This window comes from Dipodomys ordii, unplaced genomic scaffold (genome assembly GCF_000151885.1).
Source record: "Dipodomys ordii isolate 6190 unplaced genomic scaffold, Dord_2.0 Scaffold24, whole genome shotgun sequence".
Lineage (NCBI taxonomy): Eukaryota > Metazoa > Chordata > Mammalia > Rodentia > Heteromyidae > Dipodomys > Dipodomys ordii.
The window spans coordinates 7,034,605-7,050,230 of record NW_012267240.1 but is presented as its reverse complement, the minus strand read 5'-3'; the positions used below and the strand labels follow the sequence as shown (position 1 = coordinate 7,050,230).

The 15,626-nt window shown below is 42.3% G+C and overlaps 1 protein-coding gene across 1 annotated transcript in view; it reads right to left on the bottom strand.

The window, feature by feature from the left end:
- Positions 1-5,671: 5,671 nt before the first annotated feature.
- The window catches only part of Mastl (microtubule associated serine/threonine kinase-like), a 58,739-nt gene continuing 48,784 nt past the window's right edge, over positions 5,672-15,626 (bottom strand). The window contains exon 9 of the mRNA XM_013014590.1: positions 5,672-6,741. Coding sequence (XP_012870044.1) covers positions 6,584-6,741 — 158 coding nt within the window. The 3' untranslated portion in view covers positions 5,672-6,583. The remainder of the gene's footprint in view (positions 6,742-15,626) is intronic.

Sequence of the window (15,626 nt, the reverse complement as noted above, 5' to 3'; positions counted from 1 at the left end):
TTGTGTTTTTAATACATATAACTGTACATGTAGTGGTAAAAATGTTGTTAACCTCTTTTCAGAGGTGGGGGACAGGGGGTGTTTGCCAGTCGTGGAACTTGAACTCAGGGCTTGGGCTCAGTCCATGAGCCTCTCTGTGCTCAAAGCTAGCACTCTACCACTTAAGCACACCCCCACTTCTGGCTTTTTCTATTTATGTGGTATTGAGAAATCAAACCCTGAGCTTCCTGTATGCTAGGCAAGCACTCTACCACATTCCCAGCCCCCCCTCTTGTATGTATGTATGTATGTATTTATGACAGTTGTGGGGCCTGAACTCTGGGCCTGGGTGCTGTCCCTCAGCTCTTCAGCTCAAGGCTAGCCCTCTACCACTTCAGCCTCAGCTCCACTTCTGGCTTTTTCTGCTTATGTGGTGCTGGGGAATGGAACCTAGGGCCTTGGGCATTGCAAGGCAAGCACTCTACTACTGAGCTACCTTCCCAGCCCCGCTCTTGTACAAGATGTAAGTGCTCAACTGAGCACTGGTGGCTGCCTATAATCCTACCTACTTTGGAGGCTGAGACTTGAGGATCAGGGTTTGAAGCCAGCCCAGGCAGGGTAGTCCTTGAACGCTTATCTCCAATTAACCACCAAAAAGCTGGAAGGGTAGATCACCAGCCAGTTCAAATCCCAGAACCAGAGAGCATACGCGCGTGCGCACACACACCCAATTTAAAATGTAAGTGCTCAAAGCCAGTCTTGGTGGCTCACACCTGTGTTTCTGGAGGTAATGGTCGTAGGATCTCCATTGAGACCAGAGTAAGGTTCTATGTGTAAAACTTAAAAAAAGCTGGACATCTGTAGTTCATTCTAACTACTCCGAGGGATCAAAGTGTAAAGCCAGCACAGGTAGAAAAGTCTGGAGACCCTATCTTCAAAATAACCAGCAAAAGGCAAGGTTGGAGATGTGACTTAGCTAAGCAAACACACTGAACATGAGGCCCTGAATTCAAACCCTAGCCAGCATTCCCCACAATTGTTTTTTAGAGGACATGGGCAAAGTTCAACTGCTAGAGTACTTGCCTAGCAAGCTCAAGGCCCAGAGTTGAATTCCAGTATTGCTTAAAACTACACAAACAAAACAGGGTCTTCTGCTTGTACTAGAAATTTGATGAATTTACCAAATACTTTTGGTCAAGAAATCCAGAGGTAGGAAGTCTAGAGTTGGTATGGTACTTTCACAGTGCTGTTCAGGAGATAGGGTTCTTCTGTTTTCTGCCGTATTTAGTGAGTAGTTTTTTTTTGTCATGCCTATAAGTTGGTTGCTACGCATCTTCATCCATGGTTATATTTTCATACATGGAGATTAACTACATAGACCATACCCATCCTCCTTCAGCCTGTTTCTTAACCCTCTATGCTTCTGTTGGTGCCCACATCCAAGCTTGTTTATTTTCCTGTCATTTCAAGTATGTATCAATGACACCAATGGGTTTCACTATGGTATTTCATGGTGTGCAAATCTTAGGTTTTCCTCAAAATAACCTTCACTATTGCCTTCATGCCCCCTATCAATGATCAGCTGTCACTGAGATTGAAACATCTTTTTCAATGTCCAGTCATATTAATGGTAGTACTTTGTGTGTGTGTGTGTGTGTGTGCCAGTCTAGGGTATGGGTGCTATCCTTGAGCTTTTTGAATCAAGGCTAACACTTTTGAGCCACAGCTTCACTCCCAGCTTTTTGGTGGTTAATTGGAGGTAAGAGTCTCATGGACTTTGCTGCCTGGACTGGTTTCTAATGGCTATCCTCAGATTTCAGCTTCCAGAGAAACTAGGCATAAGTAACCAGCAGCCAACAGTGATAATACTTTAAAGTATCCTGTGCAAATATCCATATATCCTACAAGTTACTTTTTTTTCTCTAAATTGTTTTGTTTACCTTTTTTTTTTTTTTTTGCTAGTTCTGGGACTTGAACTCAGGGCCTGGACAATGTCCCTGAGCCTCTATGTGCTCAAGGCCAGCACTGTAGCACTTGAGCCACAGCAGTACTTCGGGCTTTTTCAGAGTAGTTTACTGGAGATAAAGAGTCTCAGAGACTTTCCTGTCTGGGCTGGCTTTGAACCAAGATCCCCTCCCCTGGCCGTTTTTTTTTTGGGGGGGGAGGGAGTCATTTTTTTTTTTGTCGGTCATGGGCCTGAACTCTGGACCTGGGTGCTGTCACTCAGCTCTTCAGCTCAAGGAGAGTGGTCTACTGCTTGAGCCACAGGGCCACATCCTTTTTTTTTTTGTATAGGGATTAAACCAAAGGCTGCTTATGTCATGCACATGCTTTACCACTGAGCTATCTTTTAAGTTATTTTTCTTCAGGGCTCCAAGAATTCTTGATCTTCTCATGTTTATGATTGAACTAAAAAGCTGACCAGTGGCTGAGTGGGGCTTAGAAATAAGCTTCACTGATAGGCTTCTTCAATATCATATCTTTGGGTCCCCCCCTGCCCCACCCCCCACTCGTCTTTTACCAAAGCTTGACTCAAGTTTATTGGAAGAATCTCACAGGGACTTTTCTGCCTGAGCTGGCTTCAAACTGCAATCTTCAGACCTCCTGAGAAACTAGGATTACAGGTGTGAATTACCAGCACCCAACTTCAATGGCTATTTTATATTTTATTGTTTTTATTCTTTTTTATTTTTTGGGGTCCGGTCGTGGGGCCTGAACTCTGGGGCTGGGCGCTGTCCCTCAGCTCTTCAGCTCAAGGCTAGCACTCTACCACTTGAGCCATCAGCGCCACTTCCGGCTTTTTTCTTATGTGGTGCTGAGGAATCGAACCCAGGGCCTCGAGCAGGCAAGGCAAGTGCTCTACCTCTGAGCCACCTTCCCAGCCCCATCAATGTCTATTTTAAAAGATCTGTTGGGGTTAAAATCCTTAGACACTACTCTCTTGCTTAGATGATCAAATTCTTGCTCTCAACATCTTGGGAGCCTACAGGAGATTGTGGATAGAAGACTGTGGCAGGGGATATCATAGCATTCACTGTGTATATGTGGCCCCTAAATGTGCATTTTAAGGCCCATTTCCAGTAATATTACTGTATCAATCAGATACTCAACAAAAATGTCAAAGCCCTTTGGATATATTGAGAAGGGTACAATATACAGCTGTATTTATGTAGGAATGAGCAGAGCAAAGGCGAACCACAAGAAATAGTTTTGTGGGCTAGGAATGTGGCGTAGTGGTAGAGTGCTTGCCTAGCATGCATGAAGCCCTGGGTTCGATTCCTCAGTACCACATAAACAGAAAAAGCCAGAAGTGGCCCTGTGGCTCAAATGGTAGAGTTCCAGCCTTGAGCAAAAGAAGATCAGGGACAGTGCCCAGGCCCCGAGTTCAAGCCCCAGGACTGGCAAAAAACAAAAACAAACAAATAATTGGGGCTGGGAAGGTGGCTCAGTGGTAGAGCACTTGCCTTGCCTGCTCGAGGTCCTGGGTTCAATTCCTCAGCACCACATACGAAAAAAGCCGGAAGTGGCGCTGTGGCTCAAGTGGTAGAGCGCTAGCCTTGAGCTGAAGAGCTGAGGGACAGTGCCCAGGCCCAGAGTTCAGGATCCACGACCGGACCCAAAAAAAAAATTTTTTTTAATATGAATAGGAATGGAAAGACAATTATTCTTTATTAAAAATTGCATAGTAGCTGCTGGGGAGGAAATTTACTTTTTTTTCTTAACTCTCATGAGTGCTGACTTGGGATGCTTCCTTGTAACAAAAACATATTAACAACAGAAAAGCATATTATCAATAGAAAAGCATATTAACAATAGAAAAGTGTATTAACTGTGCCACGCATATCTTTCAGGGGAAAATACAATGAAACTAAAGCAGTATCTTAAAACTCTTCATTTAAGCTGGTTGGGCAGCAGTAGCTCATGCTATTTAGGAAATAGTTTCCAAGTCAGTCTGAACAGAAAAGTCAGAGAAACATAATCTCCAATTAACCAGAAACAGGTGGAGATATGGTTCAAGTGGTAGAACACAAGCAGTGAGCAGAAAAAGCTGAGTGAAGAGTGCAAGGCCCTGGGTCCAAGCCCCAGTACACAGACACAGAAACAGAAATAGACACAGACACACACAACCAACCCTCCACAAAAACAACAACAACAACAAAAAACCCTGATTTACGTAGTACCTTCAAAACAACAAAACATTTGCAGAGAAAGGAGAGGACAAGGAAAAGTAATTCTAAGGGTGAGGAACTTTGGGAAGATAAATATAGACAGTAAGGTTTAGTCATATTTTTCTGGTACTGATGCTTGGTTCTACTCTTATTTCAACTCTAGTATTGTCTCCAGTAACAGAATTTATATCCTACCTGAAGACAAGGATAAAATTTTCCTGTTTGGTGCTTCTTCACTGACTTCAAAAGACGCTTGCTTACATCAAAGAGCTGTATTTGGGAAGGCAAATTCTTTTTTTTTTGGGGGGGGGGTCCGGTCGTGGGGCCTGAACTCTGGGCCTGGGAACTGTCCCTCAGCTCTTCAGCTCAAGGCTAGCGCTCTACCACTTGAGCCACAGCGCCACTTCCGGCTTTTTTCTTTTTGCTTATGTGGTGCTGAGGAATTGAACCCAGGACCTCATGCATGCAAGGCAAGCGCTCTACCACTGAGCCATCTTCCCAGCCCTGGGGAGGCAAATTCTTAAAAAAAACAAACATACACTGAGTAGTCAGTGTTCTCTTAGTATTGATTTTTTTTTCTTAACAAGAATCTGAACTTACACCTTTGTAAAATTTAGACAACAAATCACTTATTCTCTACAAATGCCATTGCAGCATGTCATACCTGGTAGCAGAATTTCAGTTGACTGTAGCTGCACATACCAGGTGTCTAAAGGCAAACTGTAAGGATCTACTAAGGAGCTTTGTCTTCTCCACTGAAAACAAGCTCATTGTATATTTCTTCTGTTTTTCCAGTAAGGTTTTTAGTCCCTGATAAGACTGAAATTCTGGGCAGCTACTGGCTTGTTCTTTAATCTGCTTCTGGTCATTCCACTTCTCTAAAATAATCATCAATAGTAATCCCCAACACACAGTGCTCTGAATTAACCTGCCCAAAGCCTTTAAATGTGGGAGAGGAATGGTTTTAGCCATCTGTCTTTCATTCCAAAGGCATTTTTCTTTCTACTACTTGAATAGCATAAAAGGATAATCGTTAATTCTATGCTCTCAAATAGGAAAAAAAGGTAACTCGTTCAAGTTATAACACTATTTTGAACATTTTATTAGAAAGAGTAACTATAAGAAACATTAAATAGCAGCTAGTATAAAAATAAATTTATTTTATTTTTTTGGGGTCCGGTCGTGGGGCCTGAACTCTGGGCCTGGGAACTGTCCCTCAGCTCTTCAGTTCAAGGCTAGCGCTCTACCACTTGAGCCACAGCACCACTTCTGGCTTTTTTCTTTATGCTTATGTGGTGCTGAGGAATCGAACCCAGGGCCTCAGGCATGCAAGGCAAGCACTCTACCACTGAGCCACCTTTCCAGCTCCATAAAAATAAATTCAATAAAACCATTAACTCATGATTTCAATGACATAGCATTGATTATAATGGTCAATGTAATCATTTTAAACCTGCATTATCCTCATCAACTATTTTAATAAGGTTGAATGGTAATGGAAAGTAAAGACACTAAAACAAATGTGCAAACGAACAACAGTATTTAATAGACTATTAACAGAAAACTTACCTATGGTATTTTTAAATTTAAATTTTGCTCTTTTATGAGTTATATGTGCTGAAAGCCTCAATGATTTCAGATATGACATATTAGCTAAATCTTGCTATGTGCATTTTGAAAACAATTATTTTGACAGATAATCTGCTTGTTCTAATTATATTTACTTAGAAAAGTAAACTGTTATTTTAAGGATAAATATTAAGTTACAAATGGCCATAGATTAAAAAGCATCACATTTTCTATAAAAGTTGAACAAGGTATTAAAACTGCTTACAGTGTATCACACCTAACCTCCCTTATTATTTTAAACAAATATGTAATATAGATACAAACACCAAAAGCAGTTAAGGCAGCAGAACTATATCATTAGTTAACTAAAGTAAAACTTAAGTCGTTTTGTTTATTCCTCATTTCTCAAAGCAATTAAACCACTGAGTAGAGAAATTTTCTAGCTACATTTTAGGTTATACACATGACCTTAAATGACTAACCTTGAGAATATAGTTTTAGAGGCACTTGTGTACAAACAAATTACATTCAAATGAAACTGTACACTTTTTTGGGGGTGGGGGAGTGGGAGAGTTATTATTTTAACACCAAACAGAATGGTAGACTGAAGTCAATAGAGACCAACTTTAGGCTGTTAGTGGTAGTGTCATTCCACTGGTGCTTTACTTTTGATAAAGTGCAATAAACAAAATAAATAAGCTTTGAAGATTTATATACAGTTCTAGATTAACTTACTAAGTATACTCCTTACAGCATATAAGTTCTGTGAAAGCTGTTGCATACATTAAAAGCTCTATTGACTTGGGCACAAAATTATAAAACGTTTCTTCTACAATACAAGGTTAGATAACAGAAATACTTATGTGCTATAGACTAAATCCAGATACAGTGAGGTGCTGAGCATTATTTCTGGCTTCAAAATAGGATGTGTCGGTTTCATCATCCGGTTGAGGAATGAAAGGCATAGTCTGATGCTGGAGATTTTCCCAATCCACATCATTGAAGAGAGGATGATGTTTCAGTTCTTAGGGGAAAAAATATGTGAGACAAAATAGGATATAGAATGACACACACACACACACACACACCTTTTTGGTTGGTTGTGGGGCTTGAACTCTGGGCCTGGACGTTGTCTCTCAGCTATTCAGCTCAAGACCAGTATTCTACTACTTGAGCCACAGCACCACTTCGAGTTTTCTGAGTGGTACTGGAGATAAAAGAGTCTCACTGGGCTGGGAAGATGGCTCAGTAGTAGAGTGCTTGTCTTTTGTCTTGCATGCATGAGGCCCAGGGTTTGATTCCTCAGCACCACATAAGCAGAAAAAAAAAGCCAGAAGTGGTGCTGTGGCTTAAGTGGTAGAGCACTAGCCTTGAGCTGAAGAGCTGAGGGACAGTGCTCAGGCCCAGAGTTCAGGCCCTACGACTGGACCAAAAAAAAAAAAAAGTCACATGGACTTTCATGCCCAGGCTGGCTTTGCACTGCGATCCTCAGATCTCAGCTCCCTGAGTAGCTAGTATTACAGGTGTGAGCCACCAGCACCCGGTGACATACATATATTTTGCCGTACTTAATGATGTGTCAATTTCAGAGATGTTTGTTTAATGTCTGTCTCTCTGTTAGGCTACTTACTTTACAAAAACACTCAGAGTGTATTTTGTGACCTGGCATGTGATAGGAGTCTGGTTTGGTATTTGTTAATAAAGTAAATGATTAGCCTTAACAGAAACAATCTCTCTCACTGCCTTCAATCTTCTCAACAATTCCTGACTTGAGAGAAGAGAGCCTATCCTGCTTCTTGCTCCCTGATTCACTTTCCAGTATACTGCAACCTTTAGCACAATCCCCCTAGATACCATTAGCAGGAAGGGGACCCTTTACTCTTATTTTCTTCCCTATGCCCCATCCTCTTTCTATATTTTCTTTGATAATGCTTTATTTCTTTATTGTCCTTTTATTCCTTTTATTTATTGTCCCTTCCTTGATTTTGCTGACTTGGATCTCTACAACATGGACCAACAAGCTGGAATCTTTACACCTTAGTACTTCTCTGCTTACAAGATGGCAAACTTTGGCCATTTTAAATACACTTTTGTTATTTGTGATCCTTCCTATTGCCTTCTGCTTACTAAAAGTATGTTCATATATTGGACTATACTGTGGTATTCAGTCGCTAGAAATAAACTCCTTTTCTCACTAGCCTCTCCCTCCCTGCCATCCTGTTGCAGTACTTGAGATGAAGCCTAGAATTAGGCAAGCTACCTCTCCAGACCCAGTCTTCCACTGTTGGAGGCAAGAGTAAAGGTATTAGCAAACAAGAAAGTGACATGGCCGTAAATAAGAAAATAACAGCAACAACAAAAAGCACTTAGGGAGAATATGGGAAAACAACTAACACTATCATTTGTCTGTTCTGGAGGTGATGAGTTAAGGAGACCTGTATGTTTGTAGTTGTTTTTATGGTATAGTAAGACTGGGATAAAATGACAAAAACAATTAACTGATAGGGAATATATATATATCTTCCATACACACACACACACACACACACACTTTTTTTTTTTTTTTTTGTCATGGAGCTTGAATTGGCCTGGGCATTGTCCCAGAGCTTTTTTGCTCAAGGCTAGTGCTCTACCACTTGGAGCCACTTCTAGTTTGAGTGGTTAACTGGAGATAAGACTCTCACAGAGACTTTTCTGCCCGGGCTGGCTAGAACTACAAACCTCAAATCTCAGCTTCCTGAGCAACTAGGATTACAGGAATGAGCGCCAGTGCCTGGTGGGAATATATTTTAATATTCAAAATAAGTAACTGAACATGGATTAATTTAAAAATTACTTTAGAGCTAGGCACTGATGGCTCTCACCTGTAATCTTAGCTACTGAGGCATGAAAGTCCAAAGGAAATTCCATCTCCAATTAACCAGACCAAAGAGTTGAAAGTATGGTTTAAGTGGCAGAGCACAAGGCAATGACCAGAAACAATGAGCGTGCAGGTCCTTGAGTTCAAGACCAGGAACTGGCACAAAAAACCCCCACAAAACTAGGGACCTCAGAGCCACAGTGGTCCACAGAATGCCAGTGCAGAAAACTCCCACGGCGCAGGACCTGGAGATAGAGACCAGAGACAACATACTGTGAAACCCAGACCCGGAGCTTATCACAACAGAGGGCGGTGGTGACCAGCGACCTACAGCGTGCAGACACAGCGATCTGCCACAGCACCACTGGACAGCCCTTAACCAGGATAAGTGAGTACCCCACGGGGGATACCCCCTCCCCCACGGGAGACCAGCGCTGGTGGTAACCCCCATGGCTTGACCAGGATCCCTCCAGCCCCTGCCGCCTGGGCTACTGGATCCCACTGAAGCTGGAATTGTGCAAGCACCCCAGCTACCGGCGGAGCACACCCAGTTTGCCAGGCTTGACCAAGGGCCCCCCTGGGAGGGAGCTCCAACACGGCCAGTCCCTGCGTCCATGGGCCTCAGCAGCTGGGAGTGGAATGGAGCCCGACCTGTGTGTGCCAGGAGGGAGCTGGAGCAGATTAAACCAAAGGTCCTTGGCTGAAATTGGGATCTACGTGTGGGCTGGGTACACCCAGCCCACCATGTTTGGCCCAGCGTACCCCTGGGAGAGAAACCAGGCAACCCAGGTTTCCAGTCCCTGGTTGAAGCTGGAACAGTGAGTGGGCTCCAACAGCCAGCGGCGGAAGGAGCCTCACCTGGATCCCCCAGGCAGGAGTCGAAGCAGCATACACTGCCAGACCCTGGCTGAAGTTGGGACCTGAGCTCCTGGGCTCCAACAGCCGGTGAAGCGAGCCCCGACTGTGTGTACCAGGCAGGAGATTGGCAGCTCAGGCCACTGGTACCTGGCCAAAGTTGGGAACTGCCAGCTGGCTCCAGAAACTGGTGGAATACATCCGGCCAACCAGATTTTGCCAAGAGTGCCTCTGGCAGGTCCTTGGCTGAAGTCAGGAACTGCCTAGCGGTTCCAGCAGGTGCCGGAACAAGCCTCACCTGTGTGTCCCAGGTGGGAGACTGAGCTGCCTAAGCCACCGTCGCTGAATGAAGTTAGAAACTGAGTGCATGCCTCAGCAGAGGGTGGAATGTGTCTGCCCATAGGAATCTACAAGAAGTAAGCCCTAAGTGGGTCAGACTAGCAGCTGTAGGTTGGTCCCTCCCCCCCAACAGAACGGAGACTGGGCAAAGTCCCTCTCAGCCGGCTCAGGGCTGAGAGCAGGCTTCAACAACCGACCCAGGAACCAACCCAGAGCCAAGCAAAGGCAGCCACCTATCAACCAAAACAGTCAGTTCAGGATTCGGCTCTGATAATCCCTAAATCATCATATGAAAGTCACAGTGAAAAATTACAAGATTCATCAACAGCCAAGACAGCAAACCATTCCCAAAGGCCGACAGCAAACTATCCCCAAAGGCCAACAGCCACCCAGGGAAGAACTGCAGTGAAAGCAAAAAAGAAATGGAAGACTAATGTTACATGCAAGAGTTGATCGAGGCAATGACCCAAGAATTAAAGGGAGAAATGGATCAGAAATCTAAAGAACAAAGAAATGAATTGTCAAGAGATCCAGAATATCAAAAAAGAGATGCACTCGAGAATAGATGCAGTATACACCTTGTTAAAAGATAAAATTAGGAGGCTGGGAAGGTGGCTCAGTGGTAGAGCGCTTGCCTTGCAAGCATGAGGCCCTGGGTTCGATGCCTCAGCACCACATAAGCAAAAAAAAAAAAAAAAAAAGCTGGAAGTGGCGCTGTGGCTCAAGTGGTAGAGCGCTAGCCTTGAGCTGAAGAGCTGAGGGACAGCGCCCAGGCTCAGAGTTCAGGCCCCATGACCGGACCCCCCCCCACAAAAAGATAAAATTAACACTTTGTGATCCGACATAGAAATCATAAATGTTTCAATTTCCTCCATGAAAACCACAATGGAATCCATAGTTAATAGAGTGAATGAAATAGAAAATAGAATATAAGGTACTGAAGACAGAATGTAGCAACTGGACAAAACGCACAAATATGGAAAAAACACTCAAAATATACCAAAGGGATGTCCAAAACAGGCAGAAAATGCCAAGATATTTAACCTTCATATAATTGGGGTTGACAAAAGTGAGGAATACCAGAACAGAGGGATGCAACACTTATTCAATAAGATTATCACTGAAAATTTCCTCAATCTTAAGAGTTGGTCTCACCTACATAACATCTAGCAAACAGGATCCCAGGAGGAAAACTTCTAGGCACATCATAGTAAAAATGCTGTATTTGAGTAACAAACAATCTTACATGTGGCAAAAACAAAGGAGCTATACTATAATGAAAAAAAAAATCATAATCACTGCAGATCTCTCCACAATACACTGAATGCAAGGAAAGCTTGGAAAAGTAACATCCAAGCCCTGAGAACCAATAACTGTCAACCCAGACTGGTATATCCAGCGAAGCTAGCATTCACATTCGACAGAGAAACTAGTAAAGAAAAACTAAATAAATTCATAAGCAATAATCCAGCACTACAAAAAATATTAAGAGGGGGAATACAATCTGAAGAAAACAAGAACAGGGATCTACATCAGAGAGATATCACTAGGAGACCAACTAAGTAAACATAGGAGGAAAGGAAAGAAGAAAAACTTAGAAAAGCAGGAAAATGACAGGAAACACAATGCACATCTCCATAAATTAATAAATATTAATGGATTCAATTCACCAATCAAAAGAAAAAGAACCAGATTGAATCAGAAAACAAGATCCAACCATTTGCTGTCTTTAAGAGACCCATCTTACAGCCAAAGATAAAAACAAACTGAGTGAAGGGATGGAGATCTACCATGCAAATGCTCACAGCAAGAAAGCAGGAGTTGCCATCCTGATATGACAAAATAAACTTTTCATTGAAATCAATACAAAAAGACAAAGGAGGACACTACACATTAATATAGGGAGCAATCCAAGAAGAGGATATCACCATTATCAATTTAAACTCTCCAAACATTGGAGCACCAAAATACATTAAGCAAATAATCTGAGACTTACATTCTCACCAAACGAAGGATCTACCAATCAGAGGACCACATAATATGGTATATATATATGCAAATCAGAGGCTAGGAGGAGGACACAGAAACAGAGGGAAACGGGAAAATATACAACAGTGGGACCCATCAGCTGCACTGGTTATTGATCAAAACAAACTAAGCAACTCAATGGCAGCAATGGGAGAGAGGGAATGAGCAGGAAAGAGGGAACAGCTGACACTAAACAAAAGGAAAGAAATGTACATATCACCCAATGTGGAAGAAATAGTAGTATAGTCAAAGCTCATAGAATCCACAAACTTTAGAGACCATGATAATGACAATTTGCCTTGTGAAGGTTAACACGTATTTGTGACTTTTAACAAAGCATCACTATCCCACAATACTGTGAAATTTATGTAATCATTTAATCTCAATAAAAAAATTATTCTTTAAAAAATGCTCAAAAAATAAAGGAAATACAAAGCCTCAACAGAATGGTAGTTCTCCATTAGGGTGAACAGTCACCCCCTGAAGAACATTTGGCATCTTTTGTTTGGAAATACTTGGTTGCCACAATTGTGAGATTATCTATAGCGATTTTGTTAAATGTCCAACAATGTCCAAGACACTTTCCACAGCAAAGAACTTGCTGGTCAAATTAAGAAACCCTTTTTCATTAAATGATTATATGCTAGAATTTGCTCAAAATAGGGATAGAAGGAAAATAATCTTATGAATAATACCATATATTTTTTTCTAAGAGCACAGATGATGGGGCATTCAGTTTAAACAGTTGTTTCAATTCTTTAAAGGTTGTTTAAATTCAATTTTTGTTGTTGCTGTTGTTTTTTGCTGGCCCTAGGGCTTGAACTCGGGGTACTGTCTCTGAGATTTTTTTTTTTTGCTCAAAGCTAGTGCTCTACTTCTTGAGCCACAGCTCTACTTCTGGCTTTTTAGTATTGGAGATAAGAGTCTGTACAAAGTTTCCTGCCCAGCCAGGCTTTGAACCATGATCCTAGAACTCAGCCTCCTGAGTAGCTAGGATTGCAGATATAAGCTACCAATGTCTGGTCAGTAGTTTCAACTCTTAAATTAGAATTCTTTTGGGCATTCCATTTAAATAGAAACAAGTAATTAAGAAGAATGATCATAAGATTCTCATCACATCTAGATATCAGAGGTTAAGAATTATAAGCTACAATGGTTCTGCTACATTGTATGTTTCTAGCAGCAGAAAAATCTGAAAAGCAAAGCCGGGCACAGTGGCTCATGCCTGTAATACTGTAATCCTAGCTACTCAGGAGGCTGAGATCTGAGGATCATGGTTCAAAGCCAGCCCAGGAAGAAAAGGCCATGAGAATCTTATTTCCAATAAACCACCAGAAAACCTGAAGTGGTGCTGTGGCTCAACTGGTAGAGCACTAGTCTTGAGCTGAAGAGCTGAGGAACAGTGCCCAGGTCCAGAGTTCAAGCCCCATGACCAACAAAAAACAAACAAAAAAAAAGAAAAGCATTATAAGTCACAATTCCTTAGCCCATTAGAATATAGCCTAACCATTTTTTTTGGGGGGAGGGATGGGGGTACGGTCATGGGGCCTGAACTCTGGGCCTGCGCGCTGTCCCTCAGCTCTTCAGCTCAAGACTAGCGCTTTACCACTTGAGCCACAGCACCACTTCTGGCTTTTTTCTTTTTGCTTATGTGGTGCTGAGGGATTGAGGCCTCAGGCATGCAAGGCAAGCGCTCTACCACTGAGCCACCTTCCCTGTCCCTATAGCCTAACCATTTCTTAAAACTGTTGCTTATCATAAATGTGGACAGAAAGAACCTTACATTTTCGATTTCCCCCACCAATCCTACGGCTTGAACTTTGGGCCTGGGCACTGTCCCTGAGCTTTCGTTCTCAAGGTTAGCACTCTATCCCTTGAGCCACAGTTCCACTTCTAGCTTTTTCAGAGTAGTTTACTGGAGATAAGAGTTTCATAGACTTCCCTGCCAGGGCTGGTTTTGAACTGTGATCCTTAGATCTCAGCCTCCTGAGTAGCTAGGATTACAAGTATGAGCCACTGGTGTTCAGCAATATGTTTATAATTGATTTTCTTTATTTTGTTTTCCTTTCCTTTTACATGGCAATTATTTTTTACCTCAACTGTGCTTCACTTTTTTCCCCCAGTCTTGGGGCTTGTACTCTGGGCCTGGGCACTATTCCAGAGCTGCTGCTGCTGCTTCTTTTTTTTTTTTTTGGTCAGTCGTAGGGCTTGAACTCTGGGCTTGGGCGCTGTTCCTCAGCTCTTCAGCTCAAGGCAAGCGCTCTACTGCTTGAGCCACAGCACCACTTCCGGTTTTCTAGTGGTTTATTGGAGGTAAGTGTCTCAGGACTTTTCTGCCTGGGCTGGCTTTGAACCATGATCCTCAGATCTCAGCCTCCAGAGTAGCTAGGATTATAGGCATGAGCTACTGTTGCCCAGCCAGGAGCTTCTTTTTACTCAAGGCTAGCACTCTACACTTGAGCCACAGTGCCACTTCCAGCTTTTTCTGTTCATGTGGTACTGAGGAATCGAACCCAGGGCTTTGTGCATGCTAGGCAAGCACTCTACCACTAAGCCACATTCCCAGCCTTGTACTTCAGTTTTTGTAAGGTAAGGTCGGTTGATGTCTAGAATCTGATAAGTTCTTCTTTTTTTCTGGCCTGGTCTGGAGGCCTGAACTTTGAGCCTGAGGGGTGTCCCTGAGCAACTTTTGATCAAGGCTAGCAGTCTACCACCTAAGCACAAGCACCATTTCCACAGTTTTCTATGATTTAACTGGAGATAAGAGTCTAGACTTTCCTGCCTGGGCTGACTTCAAACTGCGGGCCTCAGTTCTCATCCTCTTGAGTAGCTAGGATTAAAGGCGAGAGCTACCAGTGCCCAGCTTTAATGATAAATTCATTCCTCAGCTTGGGACTGGTTAGATGTATTTTCATAAGCAATTCATGGAATAAACTTAACATAAATTAACCTAAAAACAAAACAAAATCTGAATCCTCCATTATAAATGGTAGTGTTTTAAAATACCAATCTGACTAATATGTCCTGTTCAGAGACTCATTATATATTCCTTTTTTTTTTTTTTGGTTGGTTGTGGGGTCTGAACTCTGAGCCTGGGCACTGTCCATTAGCTCTTCAGCTCAAGGCTAGTGCTCTTACTGCTTGAACCACAGCGCTACTTCTGGCTTTTTTTTCCTGCTCATGTGGTGCAGAGGAATTGAACCCAGGGCCTCATGCATGCAAGGCAAGCACTCTACCACTGAGCCACCTTCCCAGCCCCGAAAATATGAGTTTTTAAATGCCTGTCCCCTCACTTCACATCCATTTCTGTTCAAATAATCCATGGCCATCACTTTTTATCATTACTCTGCTTTATTTGTCTTCATTGTACTTACCACAACATGAGCTAATGCTATTTCTTCATTGTTTTCCTTTCTATTAAAATGTAAATTCTATAAGGAAAGGGATTTGAGTCTAGTCTATTTCTAGGGTAACTCAGGCAACATTGCCAAACACCAGAAAATAACCCAAAACAGGTTCAAATTCTTCAATAAACAAACTACTGAGGTTTATAACAGGAAATACCTATTTTAACCATTAACCTATTTCTAAGTATACCTCACTTTTCTAAAAATATAACATATACATGGAAATTCATTTTAGGACATAACGATTACTTGTCTATATATTACAATACCTTATTAATTAAAAAAGACATTCTTTTTTTTTAGGTAATAGGATTTTATTTGTTTTGTTTTGTTTTTTGCCAGTCATGGTGCTTGAACTCTGGGCCTGGACTCTGGGCCTGGGCACTGTCCCTCAGCTCTTCAGCTCAAGGCTAGTGCTCT